Raw genomic sequence first — 27,557 nt, 5'->3', positions numbered from 1 at the left:
CCACACGTTTTTTGGACATTTCCAGGGATGGTGACTCCACCGCTTCCCTGGGCTGTTCTAGTGCCTGGCACCCTCACAGTGAAGAAGTTTTTTCCTAATATTTTACATATATTTTGGTGTCCAACTTTATGACACTTGACCCCCCCCACGCACAGTATGCACAGGTCACACAGGGCTGGCCCAGCACATGGTGGGTCATGAACATCACCACATGTCTAACACTTTCTAGGGGGTAATTACAGTGCTTAGAGAACGGCTTTGATCATCCTTGTATCCTTTATACTGTTCAATCACAACAATGGCTGGAGACCACAGCGTCTGGGAGATGCTGTGGTGGCATCCTGACTCTTTGTTCCTGGGAAGTTTGTGCCCAAGAGGTGAAAACTAAAACAGCTTTGTGGGAGGTGGGGTTCCTGAACAAAGTCATTGTCTTTTCTTAAGGTCATGGGTTTAATTGATAAAGACAATAGTGTTGATGCAAATATTGGGATTCACCAAGGCATGCCACCCAGTATTGTGTGACACTTGGGTTTTAAATTAGCATTGGATGGAATGAATAAGGCATAAATTTGATGGCAATATTAGATAAGGCACACACTGGTCTTTGAAGTTTGTTAATGAGCTGGTTGTTACTGGGAAGATGTAAATTACGGAGAGCATTTCCAGCAGGAACCTGAGGAGCTGATGATTCATTCATCATTTAATATTGTTGGCTCTAATCTAGCCAATAATATATGAGCTGTGTCCCGGTGAGGAACGCAGATGACACAGCGTCTGCGTGTGTGTGAGAGCTGTCTCCTCGCTCAGGGGACTTTGCTGTGGCTGCTTTCCTACAGGTTTATGTCTTGAGCTTGTCTGACTGTCAAGCCTGAGAGCGAGCCACTCATAGCCAGGCTTTTCCTGGGGCTATGGCATCAGGAAGGCACCTTCCCATGGGGATTCCCTCATGCCTTCAAAGAGGACATCTAATGGTGTTGCTGTGGCCACAGAAACAACACTTTCAGGGTCTCTCCCACTGCCTGGCTGCTTATTTATTGGCATGTGTAAGGAATTAGTCATCCTCGAGGCTCTTCTCTCTGCCAAAGGTCAGACTGATCAGGTAGGGTGGGGTTAGAAAGGTTGGGTTATGAAAGGAGGGACAGATATTCCTGGGAGCAAAGAGCCAGCGTGGCAGGGATGGATCAGGAGGCTGATGAAGATGAACATGATGATGTCATCCCTTTCCACGTCCCCTCATCCAGAAGGGTGTGACAGACTCACGGCAGCTCAAAGAAAGGTTTCAGAAATGAGGCAGGAGCTTGTAAACGTGGATAATGATGGTTCTTAGCGGGGTTTATAAACCCCAGATGTCACACTTGGCAAAGGGGAGGCCACAAAGCAATTCACCCGTGGTGTACAGGTCGTTACAGCTCATCAAGGGTTTGGTTGTTTTACCTGGTGGTCAAACTCCACTGGAAACAAGGCACTAAGGAAGGTGCCTGAGCATGGAGCCAGCTCTCCAGGGGATTTTCTGGATGACATCTCGTGCAGGTCTTTGTTAAGGTGTTATGCTCCAAGAGTTTCACCGGAGATGTTCATGGAGGGCATCACCATGGGTGGATTCTGAGAGCTGGCAGCTGCTTCTGCGTGTGCTGCAGAAAGCCACATCCTATCCTCACTCCAGCAAGAGCTGGAAGGATCTGCCTTCTGTCCAGGAAGGAGGAGTAACAAACAGAGATTAATCTTTATTTAACTGTTCTAGAAAGAGTCACAAGCAAGCCAAGCCTTTCTGTTCTATGTTTGCACAGTTACAGCTCCTTCTGACGGTCTGTTTAATTTGTGTAGTGTGTTTCCAAAATTTGGAGCCCTATAGTTGGGGGTGAAAATAGTTCACCTGAGTCCTGGGAGGGTCCATGAGGTTGGGTGCAAGGCAGGGCTCCAATGTCCACCTCAGGAATGACAGTCCTCAACACCAGAGCCTGTCCGTGGAATCACAGAATCATTCAGGTTGGAAAAGACCTTTCAGAATAAATCCCTTCCCAGCTCCTCTTGCCCAAGTTCACCTGGAACACATTCCAGGACGGGGAAGGAGCACACTGAAGCTGCTGTGCCATGAGATTGATTACAGACCTGAAGCCCTGCACAAGCTCCTGAAACCAGGGTGTTTCCCTTGTGCAGGAGGAAGCCCTGTCTGCTCCCCACTGCTGGAGGGTGTTGGCCCTGCAGACTCGGTACTGTCACTGCCACCAGAGGCACCATCGCCAGGTAATCAGGTAGGGGATAGTCTAGAACAGCAGCTGACTTGCCCGTGTTTTTGTTTCCAGGAGGGAGTTCTCTGAGCTGCTGGAGAAGTTCGGCTCCCAGAGCAACACGGGCTCAGCGCGGAGCTCGCCGGTCCTGCACGGCGGCAGTGAGTGACCCAGCGTGTCTCTGGGGGGAACCAAAGAGAGTTTCCTTTGGCCCAGTGCAATTCTGAAGGAGTTAGGATTTGGGCAGGTGTTTGGGTGGAGGTTTGAAGGAAGCTGATCCTTATTCCAAGTCCAGGTGCAGAGCAGCGTGGCCAGCACAGGGCAAGCGTGAAGCGAGACACGGAGGGATACGAGGGATACTTGAGCTGGGGTTGTAACCACTCCCCAGACCCCCAGACTCTGCTCAACTGATGTGTTGTGCAGGTGACTCCATCAGTACCCACCTCTTCAGGGACAGCTTTAGCTTTCTGCTCTGCATTTCAAAGCATCTCAGCAGTAATTCATTCAACCAGCAGTATTTTTTTATTGCAAATGGGAGATGTTTCACGAGACACAAGAAGGTTGGCGTAAGCGAGGTGCCAGCACACAAATCCATGTGTGCATGGGGAAGGCAGCTGTCCCCTCTGTCCTGGCATCCCACCAGCCGGCTGCCAAGCCTTCCCCTCTGGCAGGGGTATGTGGGGCTGCCAGAGGGGTGACATTCTGGAACTGTGCTGAGAGGGCTGAATGTTTCCTCTCCATAAACCGTATCCCGACGATTTTAACAAATGTGACTTTCCTAAAAGAGACAGAGCAGGGGAGGAGGGTGATGCTGGGTTTGTGTGCCCTGGCCGTGACTCTGGCTTTGCTGTTCAGGTCGATACCTGGAGAGCACATCCTCGGGCTCCTCCTCGCGCTCCCAGAGCCCGCTGCTGCTGAGCCCCGCCAACCCCCACGGGCCCTGCATCGGCACCGCGGCGCACGCCCCTCACACACAGTACGTACAGGCCCCACCCAGCCTGGCCCCTGGTGGACTGTGGAGAGACATCATGGAGTGTCTGACACTGTTCTAGAGCCAGAACATAATCCCAGTGCTTGGAGGATGGCTTTGTTCACCCTTTTGTCCTCCCCACTGATCTGTCGCCCAATGACCACAGCACCTCCCAGATGTCGTGGTGGCATCTTGGCCGTTCCTGGGAAGTTTGGGCCCAAGAGGTGGAAAGCTTCCCAGTTGGGGCATTCAGTACATCTGCACTATGGTTAACTATGCAACAGCTCCTCTTCATAGAATCACAGAATTAACTGGGTTGGAAGAGACCTCCAAGATTATCAAGTCCAACCCCTGATCCAACCCCACTGTGATTAGCAGATCATGGCACTCAGTGCCACATCCAGCCTCATCTTAATAACCTCCAGGGACGGTGAATCCACCACCTCTCTGGGCAGGCCATTCCAATGCCTGATCACTGTCTCTGTAAAGAACTTCTTTCTAATATCCAACCTAAACCTCCCCTGACAGAGCTTAAGCCTGTGCCCTCCAGATCCCAGGGAAAGGTGCTGGTTTACAGCCAGCTGAGAGGACCCTGCACATCACCTCTACAAAACAGGCCGTGAGCAGAGCGTTCCTGCAAAGCCAGCACTGCTTTTCAGGAGGTGTTTTGGGATCTTGTCTCCTATTGCCCTGCTTCTGGCACGCTGACCCCGTGCACCAAGAGCGCAAGCACCTCTCCCTGCGAACATTCCCGACGCCCTTTGCTTTGGGGTCAGCAGCGGTCGCCAGGAGCCACCACATCCTTTGGCCTCCAGAGCATCTCCTGGAGCGTGTGTTTTCATGTGGTCCTCTGTCCCTTTCACATTCCACAGGTCAGGCAGAGCTTGTTTTTCTGCAGAGCCCCATCTCTGGGGCGCTCGGGGTTGTCCTTCTCCAGAGGGACAGCTTGGAGGGTGTTCACAGTCGTGGAATGGGGACCACTTGTCCCCAGGGCTTGCAGCTTCCCTCCTTCTGCCAGTGTAAACAAGCCAAATTGCTGGTAAAGAGAATCAGCCCTCACTGCAGAACCAGTAAATCCTCTTGCTAAATACCAGCTTATTAGGGATTTGTAGAGGACAAATATTTGGCACCAGAGGTTTAAGCTGCTTGCATGGAGTGAGAGACCCACACAGAGGAGAGGCCAGATTATCTGCTTGGCAGTTGGTTTGGACAAACCATCCTTCCTGTGCTGTTAACTCCCCCCCAGGCTGAGATACAGAATCCCAGAATGGCTTGGGTTGGAAGGCACCAACTCATGAATGATCATCTCATTCCACTCGCCCTGCAGTGAGCAGGGAAATGGGCACACAGGCTGGAGAGGGCCTGGTTTGGTGGCCTCCTCACTCAGCACTGCCCTGCTGGGCCATGCTCTGCTTGTCTCCATGCCAGTGCCAGGCCCCAGTGGTCTTCTCCTGTAATCACAGACCACTGATTGCAGCTGAGTGTTGGTGGTCAGCTGAGAGATGGAATTTGGGCCAATTTCATGCATGTGGCTGCCATCCCTTCTGCCCAGGCTGTCCCAGTGCTGTGACCTCTCATCGTGGCGTCACCTGAGGCCCTGCCACCCTCCTGAGCAGCAGGGCTCAGATACAGTTCAGAGTCACCACAGACAGTGTCTGATGTTTTGATTTGAGTGGAGGTTTTAAGGCTGTTATTTCATGACGTCATTTTCATAAGATCGTTTGCCTTAAAGCACTTTTCCATAAGAATAAGGTAGATGCACTCCTTTCAGTGCAGTGTCTGACCTCCGGGAATGGCATCACTGGGGAGCTCGGGGTGGTGACACGCTGGTGTCACCGTGGGGCACAGCCTGTCATTGTGTCTTAAGTTATGAGACAACATCAGGAGGACCACAAAGTTCAGATTGTTTGGGGATTGGCTGCTATGGAAATACATGGAAAAGGTGAAAAGCCAGCTGCATCCGTCCCATCTGGAGAAAACTGTTTGCTGACTCTCAGACCCCACCAAATCCTTCCCCAAAGCTCCCTGCCACAGTGCTGCCCTCCAGGGAGTTCAGCGAAATCTCTGTTCCCCCAAACTCTTACCTGCTGTGGCTGGGTCTTGGTGGCCTGTTGGGTCCTGTCTAGTCACTCTTGGAGAGAAAGGTCCAACCTGGTTGCTGCTCCATTTACAGCCATCTCTCCCCCTGCCCCAGCAGCACTCACAGTGCAGTGGGTATTGCAGCAAAGGATGCCCATTTCTTAGGGAGTCTTCCAGCATTTCAAGTTCCAAACCTCAGTTTAGACACACTCAGCTGTGTATCCCAAGCTTTCCTTCGATGTTTCCTGAGAGCTGCTCAATACTTGACCAATGTGTAAATTGCTGTCTGGTGCTTCGGCTGGATTCAAGCAACAACCATGTCGATCCTTCGGGGGCTTTTAGCTATAAAAACCAGGAGTGCCAAATCTGTTCTGGTTAAACCTTTGGTTTCTTCTCTATTTTAACCCTGAGATGAGCTCAGTTGGTCAGAACTGGCGCTGATAACACCAAGGTCATGGGTTTGACCCCTGTATGGGCCATTCATTGAAGAGTTGGACTTGATGATCCTTGTGGGTCCCTTCCAACTCAGAACATTCCGTGGTTCTGTGAGTATTCCCTGGTACTTGGGATTATGTGAGCCAGTCACCTTCATAACACTGAACAGTGTCTGCCAAGGAACAGGAGCCCTCACCTCCTCTTTCCAAGGCTGGGTGGAAAAAAGGATGCAGGGAAAAGGGTGGGAGAAGGTGGAAGGATCATGCACGGGAAGAAATCCAGGCAGAGGTCATTCAGTGACGTGGGAAAATAACCCAGCTCACCTCGAGTCACCTGCTAATGTCTCTCCCTTGCAGCTGCTCCATTGACTCAGGAATCCAGAGCATTTCTGTAGCAAACTCCTCCGGCCTAGGGCTGACCATCAGTGGTGGATCTAACAGGCCTGATGGGCCCATGATTTATGTCCAGGAGCTTTTGCCAGATGGGGACTGTTACAAGGTAAGTCGGGTGGAGACCCTCGGTGGCCTCTGGGGACCTCTCCTGGAGGCTGGAGCTGTTCTGAAACAGCTTTTCTAAGAGTAAATGGACAATGCACAGGCTAATGAGGATTTGTGTGGCAGGAGAAGGCTTTGGGCATTGACATTCCTTCCCAATCCAGTGTCTTTCTCCCTGTTTGTTTAGGATGGTCGGCTCCGACCCGGTGACCAACTAATCGCCATCAACAGAGACTCTTTGGTGGGCAGCACACATGAAGAGGCCAGAAAAATAATTGAAAAAGCCAAATTCAGGTAGGCATGGAACATATTTCCTGCTGTCATCATCAGGGTGCTGTTGAGTCTCAGGCAGAAACCCTTTATGTTCATATTTGTCTTCAAGAGCATCGTTAGTCTTAAATGATGCTTCGAGATGGTCCTGATAGGTGGTCACATAAGGAAATCTTGAAGGCATGGGTCACCCTGAAGTGTAATCCAGAGCTTCCCAGTGTTCTGGACCTCGTGAATATCTCCTGTCACTGCACAGCAGAGTTCTGCAACAGAACTGAAGTTCAAAGAATCATAAAAAAGGAGGCTCAGGAGAGACCTTGTTGATCTGTACAGGAGGGGAGAGCCAGGTGGGTGTCAGTGCCTTCTCCCAAGTAAAAACTGATGGAACAAGAGACAAAGGCCTCAAGTTGTGCCAGGGGAGGTTTAGATTGGATATTAGGAAAAATTTCTTCATGGAAAGGGTTGTAAAGTCCTGGCACGGGCTGCCCATGGCAGCAGTGGAATCACCATCCCTGTCAGTGTTCAAAAAGCATGTAGATGTGGCACTTGGGGACATGGTTTAGGGGTGGCTTTGGCAGTGCTGGGTTAAGGGTTGGACTCAATGATCTTAGAGGTGTTTTCCTTAACGATTCCATGATTCCATGAACCTATGGAACACAGCTGGTGGAGATCCAGCTGCACTACTGCAAGGCTTAAGTGAGATTACCCTGGAGACAGAACCAGAGCGTGGAAGTTCTGCAACTTTGTCCCTTTTGTTTCATAAATAAGATCTCCTGTATTTGCTGTTTGTTTAAGACACGAGGGAAGCACAGAAGTGGCCTTTATTCCTGGAAGGGGACGGTTACACCCTGGACTGTCAGTGCACAACAACATCCCATCACCACCTCTGAAGGCTGTGGGAAACGGCCTGAGCTCCTGCAGGCTCAAGGTCCACGTGAGGTCCCCAGAGGTAGGTTGGAGTTCATATCTCACAGCACAGATCCTGTGATCTTTCTTTGATCAGAAAACTCGTCTGCAGGGACTCCCTGGCAATATTTTGGGACAGTGGAAAGGCTGTAACGCTGATACTCGTGGCCCTGTTTTGCAGGCAGGTATTTTGAATCTGAAATCATTTCTTCTCTCTTGGGTTTGAGACAGAGAAGGATGTGTGGAGGTAATGAGAGGAATTTCATCTCCAGGGCCTGCATTCAGATCTGTTTCAGGAGTCTCAGGTTTTCAAAAACAAAACCCTCCTGTGGATAGCAACCTGCATCTCATTCCACTCCAGTCACAGAGCTGGAAGGGATCTCTGGAGTCAGTTTGATCTGGTCTCCTCCCCAAAGGCAGGAACAACCCTTTATTCTCGGAGCCCTGTGATGAGGATGAATCCTGAGTGTTCCTGCACAGCCCATTGCTGCTCTGACGGCTCTGATGAGCAGCCAGGCTCGTTCCTCCTGGGAGACTGAGCTCCACATTGTGTGGGCAGAGACAAGTGCTCCAGCTGTGGGTGAGGACACACAACCCTCATGATTCTCTAGGTCTGGATTCTCTGCACTTGTTGCTCCTCTCCTGGACTGGTGCCGTGCCGGGTGTATCCTCTGCCCTCTTCCTCACAAGCTTCCTTTAGAAATTCCTTCCCCTCATGTGTGAGCAAAATAACAAAACCCCCCTAAAGAAAAAAGTTTTAAAGTTCTGGGACCAAACTCCTCAATCCACTGTTTTCCAGCCATCCAGAACATTTTCTACCCGTGGGCATAAATGGCAACCACAGGTTTCCTGTGGAAAGTCTGATTTTATTTCATTTTATTGCAGCCTCGATAGATCTGAGACACAACTCTTGCTCACAAGTACAGTCTGAATGCAAAAGCAGGCAAAGAGGTTTTTTTTTGGCAAAAGGAAGAGGCCAGCTGGATGTTCCTTTCATACAAGATCCTTCACAAAACATCTCTTTCCAGCCCTGTGGGGACACAGACTGGCACAAATGTCATCTGCGTGTTTCTTCTGGGTGCGCCAGGCTGGAAAGGGCTCATGAAAAGCAGCAGCAGCCCCTAGAGCTGTAGCTGAGTGGTGTGGTTGGATCCTTTACCCACGGCTCACCGTGGTAATGTTGTGTTTGGGGGTAGATATTACACCTGTGTGGTTGGATGTCTCGGGACCTCACTGGTGGGTTGGACACAGAGCTTTAGGGACAACCTCTGTGCAGAAGCCAGACAAGGCCAAGTTCAGCATCAGCTCTCAATCACAGTTACATTAAGGGCAGACTTGTTTGTGTGTGACCAGAAGTCTTGAGATGGCCCAGGAACATTCCTGTGCTCCCAGAGAAACCCCTGGAGTCTCTTTTGGCCCATCTGCACATGTGGCGCCTTCAAGGGCCAGCTGGGTGGCTCTGTCTTGAACACCTCCATCTTCTGCTCTTTATTAACACCAGCAGATTCTTCTTAGCGACTGTCTGTGCTATTTTGTCTTGTTTTTCTAGAATAGACGTGAAAATCCTTTTCCTGTGCCTTCTTTGTCACCGGACATTTGCCCACCAGAGCTTACGGTCTCAGGTAAGAGTCCTGCTCAACCATCCTCCTTGTGTGGGGGACAAACAGCTGGGGCTCCTCAAGCTGAGCATGATGAGATTATAAATTCACAGAATCCTAGACTGGCTGGGACCTTAAAGCTCATGTCGTTCCAGCCCCTGCCACGGGCAGGGACACCTTCCACCAGCCCAGGTTGCTCCAAGGCCCGTCCAACCTGGCCTTGGACACTTCCAGGGATCCAGGGGCAGCCACAGCTTCTCTGGGCAACCTGTGCCAGGGCCTCCCCACCCTCACAGGGAGGAATTCCTTCCCAACATCCCATCTAACCCTGCCCTCTGGAAATTCAAAGCCATTGCCCCTTGTCCTATCACTACACGTTTTTATCAGTGTTTATACTGCTGTAGTGGAATTTAATGGGGTGATAACGAGACTCAGCCTGCTCAGAGAGGGGGAAGGCAGCAGCCTGGCTTACTCAACGAGCAGTAACTATGTCCATGTTTGCCCAGAGTAGCACAACTCTTTACTAAGGCATTCGAGGGCTGAGGTATTCACAGGACACAAATTCTTCCCCTCTCAGCCTTTGGTTCATTTGCAGCAGTGCCTTTGCATTGTGGTCTCACCACAGGCCACATTCCCTCTGACAGGAATGGGGGTTCCACAACACCCAGTGTAGCACCAGGTGCTCGGGACAGTCGTGACACACCAGCCCTGGCGCTGAACAGGCACCAAGGACGCCCTCGGTTGGCCAGACTGGGAAATGGCTTCTAGACGTGACTAAATCCGACTTCTCTCTACATCCAAACGTCACTTTTTGCTTATTTTCCATGCTGTGTTTTTTCTCCCTCCTCTGAGTCTACTGAGCTCTCACCTTTTCTGGAGAGACCCCCTCTGTCCACCCAACAGGGTGGGCTCAAATCACCCTGCAGCTTCCCAGATCCCTTGGGAATGGCAGGAAACCTCCATAACCTCTGTGACCCAGAGCCCGGGGAGACAACCTCCACCGAGATCCCCCCTATCCCCGTGACAGGAATGTTCTCCTGCCCCGAGGAAAAGATGGGTTTTCCCACTGAACCTCCAGCAAGTGCTGCCCACCCTTCTTGCAGCCTCAAATCCTTCCCCAGGTGCTGCCAGGGCAGTGGCTCTGCTCACAAATCCCTGTGCCTTGTTGTGATTCCCACCTGGAAGGCTGAGAGCAAGCACTGGACGTAAATGGTGTTCAGTCCACACCTGGTGGCTGATGGAGCAGCAGGTGCTAGGCTGGGTGTGTGCCAGCTCTGCTTCCAGGGGTGCCTGTGCCACCTTGGGCAAGCTCAGCAGGCTCCAGCTCTGTCTCCCATGCTCCTCTGGAGAGGCCCTGGGACAGGGGTTTGCTCTGCCCTCCCTGCCCAGAGGGTCCTGCAGGTGTCAGGTGGGCTCTCAGGTGGCCACCACGGAGAGCCAGCACTCCCAGGGGTGGGAACAGAGCAATTCAGCAACAGCAGTGACCTAATAATCACTGCCTGACTTCGCTGGGGGATTTATCCCACCAGGTTTTTACTGTGAAATGCTGAGGAGGCTTTGTGTCAGTGTTGGCACCCATGAAAACAGACAACTTGCTTGGAGCCTGGGCCAGTGCCTGCCTGTCTCTGGGTGCCTGGTGGGTGCCCTGCATATCTCAGTGTCCAGGGCTGACAGCAAAGCCACCCAGAGCTAATCCCGATTAGCCAAGCCCAAAAGGGAGACAGCTCTGCCCTTGAACTTGGAGAGCCAAGTGTTGGTGGCCAATCCAGCAAACCCAGTTGTTCCCCTGCTGCTGCTCCCAGCTCTGGCAGAGTGGATGGATCCTGGATCAGGAGGATTACGCTTGTGCAGCATCTCTGCTGCTCCTCTCTGCCTCCCCGCCTTGCCCTGATGGTCAGGAGGGTGTGGGGAAAAATGCTCCAAAGATTCCAGAGGAGTGGAGCTACTCGGCTTCCCATGGTGTTAATCAGATCCCAGGCTGACAAAAGCAATTACTTCCTGGGCAAATCTTGGGCCACCGGCATGAGGAAGAATTTTATCCCCTGGGCTGAGGGTTTGAGGGTGGGCAGGAGAGGCACAGCAATCCTGCACCTTCCTGGAGTCTGGTGCTTTTCCACACGGCTTTTAATCTGTCCATTCCCATGGGTTTTATGAATTGTTTCAGTTTTGCCTAATCAGTTAGAGCAGATGAGAACCAGGCAGATTTGGTTTAATTCTTTTTTGTTGTTTTTTTTTCACAGCTCACCACAACTGCAGGCCCCCAGACTCCACAAAACTCTGTGACTGGAAATTTCCAAAGTGCTATTTTTGCAGTCCTAGGTCCTTGGATGAAACATCCCATTTTAAACCGTGCAGAAGCCCAGTTGCAGAAAGGGTTTGCCCCAGCATCCTATCTTCCCAAGAGTGGCCTAGTTCAGCCTTCCAGAACCGGATTTAATCAATCCTGAACTTTGATTTTTGTCCTGCTGCACACACATAATATTTCATATAATTAGAGTTCTAAGTTTGCTTTGCAGACACCTCTTTCCTCTACCAAATGCTCCCCTCTTAGCATTTATTTTTGATTTTTCAGCACCTGCTTCAGCATCCAATCACAAAGCAGCTTCAGGTACCAAACCAAAAGTAGCACTGGATCCCCACATCCGGCTCAAGGATGGGAAACTGGAACTGGTGAGTAGAATGGGCCCCTCTTCCCAAAGCAAGGTGAGCTGTGCAGGAAAACAGCCCTTCCTCTCTTCAGCTGAGAGTGCTGCAGGTGGAGTCCAGCCTCTGAAGGTGAAAAGGGAGAAGGAATAGTGGAATATCCTGACTGTGTCTGAAGGGGAATTTGAACACACCTTGGCTCCTCCTGGGCTATTTCTCGCGCTCTGGAGGGCTCCAGAAGTCTTCTCCTGGCTTTCACACCTCCCTCGGACTACAGCTATTTGGTGCTGCTGTTGCTGCTGGGGTGACCACGGGCAGCCTGGGGTGGGGAGAGGCTGAGATAGGAGATCCATCACCGAGGATCCAGCTAGAACTGCTAATTCTTTCAGCATTTTATGGAAAACCTATTCCATAGGTTTTTCCGGGGGGCCACGTCCCTGCCTGGCTTTGGGGTGCGTGTCCCCTTCCCCCGGGTTCTGCTGGCGTTTGAGGGGGAGAGAGGGAACAGGGTCCCTCGTGCCGGGCCGGGGGACACAGCGGTGGCTCCGATGTGACGAACATCTGCTGCCACCCGACGGCAGCCGAGAGCTCGCCCTGGGCTGCTCCCACCTCCCGGGAGGGCAGGAACTCTTCTAAGCCTGCCTAATTCTCCTACAGCGGGATTTAGGCCCGCGTTTTGCAGCGACCTCTGCTCGTCACGGGTACAAAGCAGCTCCTCTGGGTAGGAGGAGAGTGACGCTGGTTTTCCCTTTTTAAGAGCCCGTGTTACACGCGGGCAGCTGCAGTGGTGACAAGCACAACCTGAGGTGGTTTTGGGGTGGCCAACCCACCCAGCACCCCGAAGTGTGGGAGCCAGTGTGGGAACCTGCAGCACTGCCTTGCACAGGGGGCAGAGGAGCAGCAGGTGGGACTCGAATGAGAGAGCAGACGGGTCCCAGGGACTTGCTTGTGATGGGAACGTTCCCAGGGGACCTCGTGGGAGGAGCTGGGAGCAGGAGTTGAGACAGGCAAGTTTTCATCCAGACCCTTTCCCAGAGTCTGCTGAGCTCCACTTTGTCCTTTAAAAGCTTTTAGTTGCTGCTGCCCGCAGTGAAGTGGGGCTTGCACAGGTTTATCTGCTCTCTGTGCTGCCCTGGGGTTCAGCTGATAAATATCAGTAGAAGTCAGGGCATCGGGAGTAATGAGAGAGCAAAGGATGAAGCGGAGAAGCAACATGTTTGAATGTCTCCTCTTCCCATGGGAAATAACTCTGGGAACAGCTTTTATCTCCTTGGTCCTAAACACAATTCCCAGGTAACAAGAGAAAGGAGAGGAGAGGCCAAGCTCTTGCCAGATGAGCCTTGCTAAACTCCACTGGCTGTGAATAAAAGTCCTGACAGCTCATCAGAGCTGCAAATCTGACTGCAGTCCACAGAGAGTGTTCTTGGAAGGATGTGAACACGTCCCTGCCTTCAGGAACAGCCATTTCTGTCCACATGCAGGAAAGGAGAGACTGGAGACCCAACCCAAGCCTGCTCCTCTGGGAGATGCTTCCTGGAGAGCCACTTCCAGGAGAAACCCAGCACCGAGTGTCTTCCCAGTGCTCACTCCACAGAGTTGCTTTTCCAGTATTTTATTTTTGAAAGTCTCCTTATTTCTGCTCAAGGTTCTGAGGTATCTTGGCCTGGATGTGACGGAGGAGAAGAAGAGGCAGCTGCGGCAGAGCCTGACCACGGACTCGCAGGGGACGGTGGCCTATGGAGGTGAGGGGGGAGCTTGGCTGGGTTTGGGGAGCTTTGCTGGCAGATAAGGAAGGAGAGAGGTGGCAGGTGAGACCCTGCCTGGGTATTGATGGAGCCTCAAAACAGTTCAGGAAAGTCCCAAACACAAAAAAAAAGGCATTTGGTCGAACCACAGAATGGTTTGGGTTGGAAGAGACCGTGAAGTTCACCTCATTCCACCCCCTGCCATGGGCAGGGACACCTTCCACCAGCCCAGGTTGCTTCAAGCCCCGTCCAACCTGGCCTTGGACACTTCAGGTTTCTGTGCAGAGCAAGGGATGGGACACAGAACCACACAAGGCCTGTGCAGAGCTCGTGAGGCCAAGTGCAAGGTCCTGCCCTGGGTCAGGGCAATCCAAAGCATGGATCCAGATGGGGCAGAGAATGGATGGGGAGCAGCCCTGGGAGGAGGATCTGGGGGTGTTGGTGGGTGAGGGGCTGGACATGCCCTGGGCTGATGCTACAGTGTGGGCAGCAGGGGAGGGGGAGATTCTGCCCCTCTGCCCCCTCAGGTGAGACCCCCCTGCAGAGCTGCCTCCAGATATGGGAGCCCAACATGGAAAGGACGTGGAGCTGCTGGAGAGAGTCCAGAGGAGCCCACAGGGATGCTCCAAGGCTGGAGCCCCTCTGCTCTGGAGCCAGGCTGGGAGAGCTGGGGGGGTTCACCTGGAGAAGAGAAGGCTCCAGGGAGACCTGAGAGCCCCTTGCAGGGCCTAAAGGGGCTCCAGGAGAGCTGGAGAGGGACTGGGGACAAGGGATGGAGGGACAGGACAAGGGGGAATGGCTTCCCACTGCCAGAGGGGAGGGTTAGATGGGATATTTGGGAGAAAATTCCTCCCTGTGAGGGTGGGCAGGCCCTGGCACAGGTTGCCCAGAGAAGCTGTGGCTGCCCTTGGATCCCTGGAAGTGTCCAAGGCCAGGTTGGACGGGGCTTGGAGCAACCTGGGCTGGTGGAAGGTGTCCCTGCCCATGGCAGGGCGTGGGACTGGATGAGCTTTAAGGTCCCTTCAACCCAAACCATTCCATGATTCTGTGATTCTGTGACTGGAGGCTCTGGGATCCAGGGCTCCCATCTGTCCCACACAGCCCCTCTTGTCGTGCTTCCTTTCATGTCTGAAAGCAAAATGAATCTGGATTTTCAGACTTGTCAATTTAACACCTTTTCTGAGCGCTGAACTCACTGAGTTGTCTTTTTGTTTAAATCAGCAACGTGAGAAATTGCAGCAGGAGGCAGGTGCAGGTCACAGTCATGAAAATTCCCCTCTGAAAATATCTGGAGGCTTGGGGTTTTAAAAGTAGTGGTTTTTTCAATTGGATAAAAAACAAAGAGTCTGATAAAAATTGCCAACAACTCATTTAAGCCTGATGGGATTTCTGAGGAAGTCAGAAGTGTTAGAGAGGACTCTTTGGCATCTGCAAACCCTCTCTGATTGGTATCAGTGGTGCCCCAAAATCGGTGGCATTTTCTCCTAACACGAAACACTTTTCTCTTTTAGCCTGGTAAAAACTGCTTGTTTCTCACAGATGTTCTCCAAGCACTCAGGGATCTGATGCAGGAGGAGCTGGAAGAGGCTGGTCTGGATTCCACCTCTGTGCTCTTCACACAGCATGAAGTGGCCAATTTGCTGGATACATCGGCTTTTCACTCCCCGGTCAGTCAGTCCAAAGCTCTTCTACATGGGGTCTTCTTTGTGAAATCCATGGAATTCTGAGATGGGAAAAGCTAAATTGCCATTTTCTGACTGCCCTAGAGCTATAAAGAGAAGGCAGAAGTATGCAATGATCATTTGGATTATAGGAAATTCTATAAGAGACCTCAAACTACTCATTTTTAATAAGGAAATAATAACATCTATGGGGTAATAATGAGGAAGCAGCCTGGCAGTGATGCAGAAGGAAAAACAGCCATAATTAATCATTATTAACTAATTGAAAATTCACTGTAAGAGAGCCATTCAGCAATGACAGGGATCAGAAATCCTGTGGGGTGAAAAAAAAACCCCTGGTGTTGAATTAGTTAATGTGCATTTTGATCCTTTGCATAAAAATCCCTCTTGAGGTGGTCTGGATTGGATGTGTGGTGAGTCTGTCCCTCTCCTTGCAGGCCTTTGACTCTCTCACCTGCAATGGCAGCGAGGACCTGGAGCAGCTGCAGCTGGAGATGACGGATCTGCGGCACGAAGTCCGAAGGCTAAAGGTGGAGCGGATTTCTTGGCTGGGGCCTTCTGCTGAGGTTGTCCATGGGGGTAAATGGTGTGGCCTGTTCCTCTTGAGAAGCTGCCAGGCGGCATTCTGGGCATTCCTCGTCACGGAGGAGCCTCTCACCCTCCGCTCTCCTTAATTGCCTCTTTCTCGCCCTCAACTTCAAACAAGAACTTATTTGAACTCAAAGCCTGCAGTCCCTTCTTAGAAGAGTTAATGTATTTAGGAAATACCAAAGAGTGTCTCAGGAATCAAACAGAAAGAACCACCTGGGCTCCCACCCTCTCCTGGCTGCAGATCCCCAGCACGGTTGTGTCCAAGGGGGTTTCTGCAGGTCCACAGCCCAAAAAAGCTCTCCCTGTGGGGGAGACAGTGCACAGAGCTCCCTCTGTAAAATAATGTTCTGCTGGATATGGGCTACAAGAGCAGGGCATTTCTAGAGGACGTCCTGTCACTTTGTTGCTTCTAACACGGTGACAATATTTTCCGTAGTCTCTCCTGAAAGAGGTGGAGAACAGCAAGAAGTCGATGGAGGATGAGCTTCAGAGGCTGAACCAGGTTAGTGAAGGGGTTTCTGGGGCCCTCAGGGTGGGTTTGGTGGTTGGCAGCTGAGAGGGATGTGGTGAGTTCACCAGAACTTCTGGCTGCTTCCAGAAAGCTCTGGGGTTCCTCTCCGAGAACCGGACGCTGCACAACAAGCTGCAGATGGCCGAGGTGGTGCAGAGACAGGCCCACAGCGCCGAGCAGGACTACGAGGAAGTGATCCACTTGCTGGAGGCTGAAATTGCAGAACTGAAGATGCAGCTGGCGGGGAAGAAAGCAAAACACGTCTCTGAAATAGAGGTAACGCAACCCCCCAGCCTGGGAAAGCCCCCCAACCTTACAGACCCTTCCAGTCATGGCATGGTTTGGGCTGGAAGGGGCCTTGAAGCTCATCTCATTCCACAAGACCTTCCACAAGACCAGGTTGCTCAGCACCCCCATCCAGCCTGGTGCTGAACACTTCCAGGGACGGGGCAGCCTCAGCTAAGGTTCCCCTCCTTCCTTTTGTACAGGAGAAAATGAAATAGCCCAGAGATCATTTGCTGTGTGTGTGACCCCCCCCCCCCCCAAGGCCAGCATGCTCTGGTTTTGTGTGTAACAGATGTCACAAACTGGTGCTTCCAGAAGCCAAGGCTGTAGCATCACCACCACCTTTCTCTTCCCTCTCTGTCCCCGTGTCAGGAGGACGTCCTGGAGCTGAAGAGGCAGCTGTCCCTGGCTGATGGCCAGTTAAGGAAATCAGAAGTCTCCCGGAAGCGCCTGGAGATCTGCAACAGGAAACTGCTCCTGTTTGTGCAGGTGAGGTGAGGAGCCACCTCGGTGCTGGGCCATCACTGCAGCCTCTCACCTTAAGGGGGACTTTGCAAGTCCAATGAACTTCCTGCTCCATAAGCAAGGGGGTGTTTTTATTTTTCCTCTCTCACCCTCAAAAAGACACTGGGTTGGTTGGGAGGAACCAGGGGATGAACTCATATATTTTCATATCCCTACGAGCGATGTCAGCTCCGTGGGGCAGGTTTTGCTGGTGGCTCTGCTCTCCCTGGCTCACCAGTCCCACCAGGATGTTCTGGTTGAGGCTGTTCCAGGAGCTCTGCTGTCCAAATCATCCCTGCAAACCTTCCCTTGGTAGGTTTTGCTTCTCTGCAAACTTGAAGAGTGGTTTTGTTCTTCCAGTGCTTCCCCCTAACCCCCCAGATTTCCTGAAGAATCTCACACGTAATTGGTTTAGTTTTTTTAAATCGGCTGTTCTTCCACTTCACTCTCCGTACTGGCAATACCAGTGTGTGTAATCAGCAAACTGGCCAGTATGAGAGGCACTAATCCTCAGTGTTGTGGCTTCTGGTGGCCTGTCCCAAGAGCTCCTCAAATCCAGAGGAAACAGTGGAGCAAAAGGAAATGTGGATGCTGCATCCTCTGCTCCAGAGAAGGAAGAATGAAAATGCCTCCAGACTGCAGCAGTACGTGCTGGAGCCTGGGCAGTTTTGGGGGTCAGACTTTGGAAATGCATTCAGCTTGACCCCAGGGTCAAACATCACAGGATTTTGAGCACTGGAGCAAAATATCTTCCTTTTTTTATCCGCCCTTCAGTAGTGTCTGAGAAGTCATGACCCGTGAATACAGGGAGAGCTTCCACGTGCAGGTACAGCCCAGGGTCCAGGGATTGCTATCAGCAGTGATCAAGGCTTGCTGACAGACAGCCTGCAAAAAGTGTTCTTTGGCAGAGGATTTTTGTGTTGCGTTTCATGTGTTTTAGCCTTGGCATTAAAATGCAGGATTCAGATGTGTCTGTGGATTTGCATAGGCTGCCAGTGTTGCCTGAACTGAGAAAGGCCTTGAGATATTCCCTTCAAGGGCAATGAATAAGCAGAAGCTGATTACTGTCATATTAAATCTGATCATCAGGAAAAACCCATGGGGTTTGTTCGCAGGAATTATTCATTCCTACAAGTTTGAAATATCTCTCTCTTTTTTTCCCTTCTTTTTTCCTTTTTTTTTTCTTTTTCTTTTTGTTGCATGGCAGAACGTTCACAAGGTCCTGAGCACACCCAGTCATTTACCAGACGAGAAAAGGTAGGAGATGGCTCCTGGGAATGGTGAACAGCAACATGAAATGTCCTTTTCTGACCTTTCTCAGAGGAAGGTGCTTCACACATAACCTACTCAGAGTTTCTAAACATGCCTTGTTGCTTTGGAAGTGAAACCACGGGAGAAGGATGATCTGGGGGCTGCTGGTGGGTTGGTGCTGGGGTGGGGGGGTATGTGGCCTCTGTTCAGGCTTTTTTGGGCAGTGAGTTGCTGAAACACTGCTCTGGTTAAGTTGTTCTGTTTCAGAATTTTGATCCCCCTGCTTTTCCGCACAGAAACCAGGTTTTGGCTCCAGGAGCACATCCTTATTTATCAGCAGTTACAGTAGATGAGTGTAAGCAAAGAGCTTCACATGGCTCTCAACTGCATGAACGGCTGCAGAAATAGAGCTCAGGCTCCTGGACTCCCCCCCAGCCTGAACCTATGCCCTACCATGTGGGAATAAATGTATCACAACTCTCTGTGTGGTTTTAACTGATTAAATCATTGAAAACTCACTGTCCCACGGATAATGACCAGCCCCTTTAAAAAGAAAAAAAAAACTATGTTTTAGGAAGGATGGAAAACAATTTTTACGTGTCCAGGATGGTTATTTCCAATGTAATGAGGGGGGAAATACTTCAGAGAAATTCTGAAGAATACTTTGAAATCTGTCTGTAACAAAACAGTGCAAGTGTGTCTAACAGAGAGTGTCCCATGCTGCTGAGGGGATGATTGAGATGCAATCCCCCCTGAGCAGCCAGAATTTGTGTAGCACCTCCCTCACGAGAGGCTGGCTGGGATTTTCAATGACCCTTCCATGACAGAAGTACTGACGGCACTTTCCGTGTTTACAAGCGCCGACAACGCAGCAGAAGAGGATAAAACAGACGCAGTCTCAGATACATCTCTTCCATCTTCAGATCTTGTTGACCTCTTGCTATCAGAAGCTAAAGAACTGTTAGCACCAATCCTCTCCAGCAAGGACGGTAAGCACTGAATTCACTGGAGAAACCTGAATCCCAGCAGGTCTCGGGGATGTCTGTCAGTGCCAGTGACACTTTCTACCACCTTCCATCGCTTTTGCCATCCCTGCCATACATGCACCTGATTGCCTCATGCAAACAGAGATGGAGTTGCCCTCTCCCTGTCCATGTGACTCATCTTGGAATCTGAAATGCAGACTGGCAGGGTAAGGAGTCAGAGGTGCCAGTTGTGCTCAAGCCCACAAGGAAAGGCATTTACTCAGTGATAAAACCCCACCTATCAGGCAGGAGGGTGGTTTCACAGAATGGTAGAAATGCTGGTTGAAAGGGACTGCTGGAGATCAGGAGTCAAATCTTCTGCCCCAGGCAGGACCACCCCACTAGGTGGGACCTGCAGTGGCTTTAGCCAGCTGTAGTTCAGCCTCCCAGGATGTTGATCCACAGCCTTCCAGGATGACATGTTCCCTCACTGAGGTTTCTCAGCACCCAGCCTGAACTGCCCCAGGGCAGGATGTGGTCACTGCCCCCAGTTAGAGAGTGTCTGCACTGCCAGGAACAGCTGGGCTCCAGCATCCTCCTCTCTGCCCCTGCAGCAGCAGTGCCATGGCCTCTCCTCTTTGCCAGGTTAAACACATCCAGCTCCCTCAGCCCTCCCCACAGCCTCTCCTTGCAGGTTATGAGCCCTGAGGCTCCCCTTGCTGGACCCCATCCAGTTTCCAAGTAGCTCTGAACAGGGATCCAGCCCCTCTTTGCACCATCCAGGCACGGCTGCAGGGATGCTGAGCAGAGGGAACAGTCAGCTCCCCGTTTCCTGGGCGTGCAAAGCAGCCTCAGTGATGAGAAAATCAGAAAAAAGGCATCCAGCTCCGTGGGAGTCTGGATTAACTTCCCTAGCCTGGGACTCTGAGCTAGTCCCTGAGCCACAAACAATTTTGGGCAGCTGTTATTTGGCCCCACTTGTCTTATTGCACACCAAATGAGTTCCTGATCTCCTCCGTGTCACGGCCAGCTGAGCAAACAGCCCCGAACAGGTGCCCAGGCTTTGCTCTTGGATGCTCTTCACCAACTCAACATGGCCATGGCCCAGCACTGGATTTGTCTCAGGGGAATAACTGCAGCCCTTTGGGAGCACCTCTGGTATATGAGGGTGTCAGCATTTTCCAAGTTCCTGCCTCATTTACAGGGGAATTATCATAAAGTAGCAGCACGTTGGGCATGTTTTCTAACCCTGCACTTACACTTGGCTGTGTGCTTCCATTTGCAGCTCTGCCATGGGACAGGGACCAGTGCCTGCCTGCTGAAGGAATCCCAAATTACAAAGAGTAGGTGTCAGAACCCTGGTCTGTAATTTTGACAACACGCATACTAAAAATTCCTGTTTGGTTCGTTGGGGTTTTTTTTAATCAAAACTGTTGCTTGACAACTTTTAATCAGATAGAGGCCTCCAGATGGCCACGTCAGAGAAATGCATCCCTTTCTAGACACCAAGAGCCTTCCTGCCCTGCACAGTGAAGGATGCTGTGAATTCCTGGATCTCTCGTTTGCTTTCTAAAATGTTGGTTTTCCTTTGGGCCAGATGGGGATTTTTGGTTCTGTGGCATTTTTATGGTGCATAAGGGAAAAAGCATCACTGAATGTGTTAATCTTTTCTGCTGTGGTATCAGGATGCTGTGAAGCCCTGGCCAAGGAGAGCAGGATGACTGTGGTTTTGTTTGAACCTTAAATTTCCCTAAGACTTCTTAAATGGCTTATATTTAACACAGCTGAATCCTAAAGTTATCTGCTGAAAGGGCACTTTAAGACCTAAACGACTCCTACTACTGTCTGAGCTGATCACCTTAGCTCAAACTGAAAGACTTGCCAGCCCAGTTCTTCAGTTAGGCACAAAACAAGACATTTGAAAACCACGATTTCAAGGTTATAGAAAGCATTTTCAGACAAGACAGGTGGCCAGCACAGACCACTAGCCAGGCAAGATCCGTGGCCTCCTCTTCTTTCCCAAGTAACCAATGCTGTGTTCACGTTGTCCTCTGTGTCCTCCTCCCAAACCACCTAACCCCTGTTTCTCCTCTTCAGCCATCTCCATCAGAAGACCACGTGGCCCCCCCCTGCAAGCCAGACCAAGAGTGACCAACCACAGCCACCGAGTCCAACGGAGCTGCCCAAGAAGCCGACATAAATGCCCCGTGGCTTGGCCGTGCTCTGCACCGTGACCCCACCGGGGCTGGGAGAGGGGAAGGACACCCCATGGGCACCTCTCCAGGCAAAGCAGACTGAGAACAAGCTTCCTGACACAAGACTTGGCTCTTCCTCACCCTCCCAGACTTTTTCAGCGACCTCCCCTGCTCGTCTACCTCCGAGTTACCACACAAGGCTATTTGCTCACGGTTCTGCAGCTTTATAGGAAAAGTATTCTCAAGAGGCCCCAGGGGCCTGGATTTCAGTGGCAGCCTTTTTAGAGCTTTGTATTCTGGGTAGTAAGAGGAGCGTGAACTCCCCTGAGGGACTCGGGGGTCTCCAACAGACTTCTTTTGGTATTTCAGATGGAAAACCAAAGCCTATTTTAGTGACTGTCATCAAAACAGCTTAGTCTGTAGCGTCCTAGCTGTCTTGGGATAGGTACTGCTCTTTTTATTCTTTTTGTATAGCTTATCCCAGCTGCAATGCTTGAAGTGGAAAGCAGCCAGTTTGTTGGACCAAGAGCTCAGAGATATCCAGGGGGACGCTCCGGTGACAACGGACACCCTTCCCGGGATGTGAGAGGGGACATAGTGGACATAGTGAACATAGCTCAGTAAAGGTCCACGGTGTCACTGGGAAACGAGATACACCCGATGCAAGACTGTACTGTGAGAGGGCAATGAATGGGACACAGAGCTGAGATGAGCAGAAGGTCTGGAAAATAAAATGGAAACACTTCTCACGGGCGTTTGCTCTCTGGGCTGTGATTGCAGGGGTTGTGCTCGGCGTCCCTGAGACAAAGGCACAGCCTGAGTCCATTTTCCCTCCCTCTGATTTGGGCAGCTCCTAGTGAGATGCATTGGGAAGCTGCAAGGAAATGGGGTGCAATCTGGCTTTTACAAATAATTTGTTAAGATTGCTTCAAATCTCCTTTGTGGGGGTTCAAAGCATGCAGATCCTTTATAGCCCAAATTAAAGGCTTGGGAAAAATCATGACCCTCACCAGCATCTACTGCACTTGGGGATATCACGACACTGCTAAACCAGCAAGTGTGTGATGGAATATATCATATAAATAACCAATCTGAAATGTTGGTTAAACTTAATTTCATAGCTTGAAGCAAATAAATTTTGTGAGTCCATGCCTTGGAATATAATTCAAAGGACTTCCTTCAAAGGGAAACATAATTCTTTGGACCACTCACAAGTAATATTCCCAGGGAGAAGATACTTTCAAAAAATATTCATCTTGGGATAGCTTATGGTTAGTAACTCATTTCCCAGTGCTCTCTGCTTCGATGGAATGATAGCAAATACTGGTGTTACCTGTGGGTTTGGCCCTATGGCTTTGTGTTATACAGACAGGGAAGAGGTGCCCAGAGCAAAATCTAGTCCCACCAGTTTGGTGTCCCCTGACTCTGGAAAAACACCTCCAGTTCCCCTGGGGCAGATCCCAGGGTGCTCCTGGCAGTCTCTTCAGAAGCTTTGGGCCCAGAGCACCAAAAAGATTTTGGGAAGTAGCAGGCTGTGCTGTGTCATTCCATCCACCCAACGGCACTTGAGACCCTTGGTAGAAAAGGGAGGAGCCATGAGGGAACCAGAACTGTTTAGGCTGAACTTAAATCTTGTGGGAATCAACAGAAGTTTTAATTCCAGCTGTGAGAATCATGGAATTTTCTCAAAATACAAGTGCTGAATTCCACCTCCCTGAATGCTGGAGAGGCACAGCCCAGTCCTGTCCCAGCAGGGAGCAGTTATGTGGTCCAAAAGAGAATATCCTTATGCTGCTTCCATAGTCAAGTGATCTGCATGTTCCCGACAGCCACTGGAGACCCTCGTGTGGAGCAAGGATCAAGCACACTGTGTGCTTTCCAAAGCTCTCATATTTCTTTTCTGGTTTCCAACATTTTCTTTGAATTTATCACGTTCCTTTTGCCTTTGCTTTGAGCACAGAAAACTTTCTGCTCTCTATTAATAGCGCCGTTACCAACCACTCCCTTCGCAGGGCAACGCTCAGAGCTAAAGCTCTGCTGAGCTCCTGGAGGTGCTGCTGATTCCAGTGACCCAGAATAACAAACCTGTGTCAAGCTTTACTCCCAGGCAAGTGGAATTAGGCAGAACTCAAGGCTGACGTCTCCTCACGGAGCGAGCGACAGGCAAAAAGGGGAAGCGCTGAAGGAACAAACAGCACTGGAGGAGAAGTCACAGAGCACGTCACCGAACAGGACGGGTTTTATTTACGCAGGGCCTGTCTGGCACTGCAAGGCAGCTGAATTCTGAATTCATTTGCAATGTTTTAGCGTGCTTGTGAAGCTGGGGAGATGTGCTGCTGTTGCAAGGTGCTGTGGCTGTCTCGGAGTGTCTGTCTCAGAGGGTCCCAGCGTGACTGCACAGAAATGAGGAGGAGTGTTTGTGATAAAAATGAGCCCTGCACGGTGTCAGATCATCCTGAGTGGCTCCCAGTACCCGAAGGGAGCCTGCAAGAAAGATGCAGAGGGATTTTTCACAAGAGTATGTAGTGATAGGACAAGGGGGAATGGATTCAAACCGAAAGAGAGAAGGGTTAGATGGGATATTGGGAAGGAATTGTTCCCTGTGAGGGTGGGCAGGCCCTGGCACAGGTTGCCCAGAGAAGCTGTGGCTGCCCCTGGATCCCTGGAAGTGTCCAAGGCCAGGTTGGACGGGGCTTGGAGCAACCTGGGCCCATGGCAAGGGGGTGGAACTGGATGATCTTTAAGGTCCCTTCCAAACCAAACAATTCTGGGATTCTATGGTAAGATGGAAAATGGCAAATATTTTATGATCCACATGAGAAAATGCAGAGTCCTCATAAATGGAAATAACCGAGAGTGTTCAACACATTGCAAGGGATAAACTCATAAAGAGGCGTTTAAAGAGCATCAGCAGGGTCAGCTGTTGAGCTGGAAGACTTGGGGGTTAACCATCAGTGATGTCATGAGTTTATTTTGTATTTTTCTTATGCAAAGAGAAATTCAGTTCTTAACTATTGGTGAGTCTCAGGTTGGGGGAACCTCTTTTCCTGGCAAAATAAACCAAAACAAGATCTGAGTATCTGTTTTAACAGCTGCAAAAGCAATGAAGGAGGGGCAGGATGCTGAGGGGCAGTCACCTCAGCATCGCGTTGAAAGGTGAATGTAGCAGAGAGCCATTAACACGCTGTTTATCTGCAGTCCCGTGGGCAAGGTAACCCGATCTGCTCTAAATGTGCTGGGCTTGGGCTCATTAGGTCTCCAGTTTCGTCCCTGCCGGTGATCTCTGCCATCTCACTGTGTGACCTTGGGCAGCTCAGTTCAGCCCTGTTTTGCTCCAGAAAATAAATGGGGCTGAGAGTAGGAGGGGAAGACAAAGCCCTGGGGATCCATAGGATGTGAGGGGACAAGAGGCACAAGAGGATCTGCGAGTGGTGTGGGATCAGGTACTGCTGATCTGTGTTTTCAGAGAAGAACATGAAGAAAGCCTCAATATTTCAACTTTTGCTGGCTCTCAAAACAACAGATCGAACTTGTGCTTGGCTTTGGCAAAACAGAGCAAGATTAAAAGTGCTAAAGGTTCCTCTGCAGAGGTGTGGAGGTGAAATCCATCCCTGAACGCTGCGGTGGAGTGGGCTGGTTGGTGTGGGTACTCCCCACACTGGAGCTCCAGAGTCTCCTCTTTCTCCCAGCTCCCCTCAGTGACACCTGGACTGCAGCCCAGGTTTAGAGAGTGGGAACCCACGTCCACGCTGCTTTAAATATGGCTCTAAAAAGCAGGTGAACTTTGCCGCTGAATTTTTAAAGAGGCTCCTGAATGATTTAACGGTGCTGATTTTCTCAGGGTTGTGGAAGAGGGGGCTGGGAAGCACCTCCTCAGTGTGATGATGCAGGAAGGGCCGGGCTGGTGGGGTGATACTGCCTTTCCTTCTCTGCTTTTCCTCAGGGGCTGGGGGGCTCTTTCTCCTGCTCAGGGCTGAGTCTGCCCCAGCACCTCCACGACAGACCACACAGTTTTCTGGCCTCACTGACTGCAGTGTCACCACAAACCTCCAGCAGCTTCTTCCAGGGTTTTCATAATAATGTAAATGGGAATTACAACACCATGAACAATCCCTACAAGCTTTCTCTGCATGTGATGCACCAACTTGCTTGAATTCCTGTTGAAATTTTTAAATTTATGCCAACGCATGAGGCATAAATGCTTAGACAAAGAGAGTTTGCAGTGAAAAGCCCTTGGTAATGGGGGAAGTGGAGGCTGAATGGTATCTCCAGACCAGATGTCCTTCCTGGAAGACCTTCTCCTTTCTAACTGCAGGACTGGCAGCAGTTCCTGGGCTGGGCTGCTGTGGGGTGAGAACTTCCTTCTGAGCAGCTCCCATGAGAAATACTGAGGGTCAGTGCCAGCCCTTGAGGCAAGAACCCACTCCTGGCAGGGGGAAGGACAGCCAGAGACTTCAAGGCCCTTGGGAATGCTGTGGAAAGTTGGCTTCGCATCAGGGAAAAAGGTGACTGACACTGGAAGATGCCAAGGTGACCGTTTGGCAGCGGGAGAAAATAAATGTTGGAAAATGGGAATTACACTCAGGGCTGCCCAGCAGAGAGAAGGACAGGATGGGACTCACCAAAATCTCATCCAGTTTTTATGACTAGAACAAAAGGAAAACTACCACAAAGTGGTTATGGGTTGGTGTAAGTTTTGGAGCAAGAGGATGGAAATAATGGGGGGTTTTCCTCCTGTCTTCTCTGAGAAAATTTACAGTGAATAAGGAACAGGAGAGAAATATAATATCTTTGGAAAAAAAAAAAAAAAGCTCCATTCTGAATGGGAAATTCAGAATATTTATTTATCAATAAATATATTTCTATATTCATAATATTTATTTATAAAGTAAATGTAGATTTGCAGGTCTGGAGTAACTTTGTGGTTTTTCATGCCCAGCTGTTGTGCAAAGGCCTTTAGGAAAAGTGCTCTGACTTCACAGGCTGCAGCTTTGGGAGCTTTGACATTCGATGGTCTGTGAGTTCGTTGTTTTGAGAGCAGTGTCAGAGCCATGCTCCTCAGTCTGAGATAGCAGAACATTTCAGGAAATACTGCTGATCAGAAATAGGACCACAGCTTCCTGCAATGCCCCCAGATAAGGGGATGCTCTACAGCTGGAAGTGATAAGGAGGAAGGAAAAGACAAAGCAGCAGTAAATGTCATTTACTGCAATAACATCAGGCAAAGTAGCATCTGGTTCCTGGGGAGATCCTGAAAGGAGGCTTTGAGGGTGCAAAACACACCCAAGCTGGTCTCCCTCTCCTTCACCCCTTTGGTGCCACATGCCCCTCCTGTGCCTGCCCAGCAGCTCTCTCTGCCACCCCAAACTTCTCCAGCCTGGGCATCGTTTCCTCTAGAGAGCCACATCCTCAAGGGCCATCCCTGGGTGGTGACAACTCTCTGCCACAGCCTCTTTCCCCAGCACATGCCTTGACAAACAGGGCCCACTCACCGTGTGCCCCCAGGCACAGGGCAAGGACAGTGTCCCCAAGGCTCATGAGCCAATGTGCAGATTTGCAGAGGTGGCAGGAGAGGAGGAGGCTGAGAGGTGAGAGTGCACCCCAGTGTCCTTCTCAGCATCCCTCCCCCTTGATCCCTGTCGGAGATTTCAGTTATGGGAATATTTGCTTGACGTGTGATTTATAGTCACGAAATAAATCAAATAATACAATGCACTGATGGAATTAAAGGCTGAGGTGAACAGCACCTCTGTTGATGAAGGGCTGATTGTGATGAGTGGGATTAGATCATGTTTGGGAGCTGTGGCTCTGCCTCCTCCAGCCCCGACCTGATCAGGTTCCTCCTCAAGGGCAGGGGCCAGTTTGGGAAGAACCGTGGAATCATGGAATATGCCGAGCTGGAAGGGACCCACAAGGATCATTGAGTCCAACGCCTGGGCCTGTCCAGGACACTCCAACAATCCCACCCTGTCCCTGAGAGCGTTGTCCAAACGCTCCTTGAGCTCTGGCAGCCTTGGGGCCATGACCACTCTGCAGGATGGGGTGAACTCATCACACCCCCCTTTGTTATTGTTGGGAGTAGTGTCCAGGTCTGGAGTCCTCAGCATAGGAAGGACATGGAGCTGCTGGAAAGAGCCCAGAGGAGGCCATGGAGATGCTCCAAGGATGGATCCCTCTGCTCTGGAGCCAGGCTGGGAGAGCTGGG

The 27,557-nt window shown here is 50.8% G+C and overlaps 1 protein-coding gene across 1 annotated transcript in view; it reads left to right on the top strand.

Moving 5' to 3' along the window:
- Window positions 1-22,561, top strand: part of LOC114060266 (syntaxin-binding protein 4-like) — a 37,463-nt gene extending 14,902 nt beyond the window's left edge. Inside the window, exons 6-22 of the mRNA XM_027889632.1 lie at window positions 2,304-2,389; window positions 3,084-3,204; window positions 6,069-6,210; window positions 6,394-6,500; window positions 7,272-7,425; window positions 8,932-9,004; window positions 11,553-11,650; window positions 13,269-13,365; window positions 14,908-15,035; window positions 15,488-15,580; window positions 16,078-16,143; window positions 16,240-16,428; window positions 16,810-16,926; window positions 18,149-18,198; window positions 19,051-19,181; window positions 20,443-20,500; window positions 21,255-22,561. Coding sequence (XP_027745433.1) covers window positions 2,304-2,389; window positions 3,084-3,204; window positions 6,069-6,210; window positions 6,394-6,500; window positions 7,272-7,425; window positions 8,932-9,004; window positions 11,553-11,650; window positions 13,269-13,365; window positions 14,908-15,035; window positions 15,488-15,580; window positions 16,078-16,143; window positions 16,240-16,428; window positions 16,810-16,926; window positions 18,149-18,198; window positions 19,051-19,181; window positions 20,443-20,500; window positions 21,255-21,357 — 1,813 coding nt within the window. The 3' untranslated portion in view covers window positions 21,358-22,561. The remainder of the gene's footprint in view (window positions 1-2,303; window positions 2,390-3,083; window positions 3,205-6,068; window positions 6,211-6,393; window positions 6,501-7,271; window positions 7,426-8,931; window positions 9,005-11,552; window positions 11,651-13,268; window positions 13,366-14,907; window positions 15,036-15,487; window positions 15,581-16,077; window positions 16,144-16,239; window positions 16,429-16,809; window positions 16,927-18,148; window positions 18,199-19,050; window positions 19,182-20,442; window positions 20,501-21,254) is intronic.
- The last annotated feature ends 4,996 nt before the right edge of the window (window positions 22,562-27,557 follow it).

Source organism: Empidonax traillii, unplaced genomic scaffold (genome assembly GCF_003031625.1).
Source record: "Empidonax traillii isolate 1590-97213 ecotype Southwest subspecies unplaced genomic scaffold, ASM303162v1 scaffold267:size678996, whole genome shotgun sequence".
Taxonomy (NCBI): domain Eukaryota; kingdom Metazoa; phylum Chordata; class Aves; order Passeriformes; family Tyrannidae; genus Empidonax; species Empidonax traillii.
This window is presented reverse-complemented; position numbering and strand designations above follow the sequence as displayed.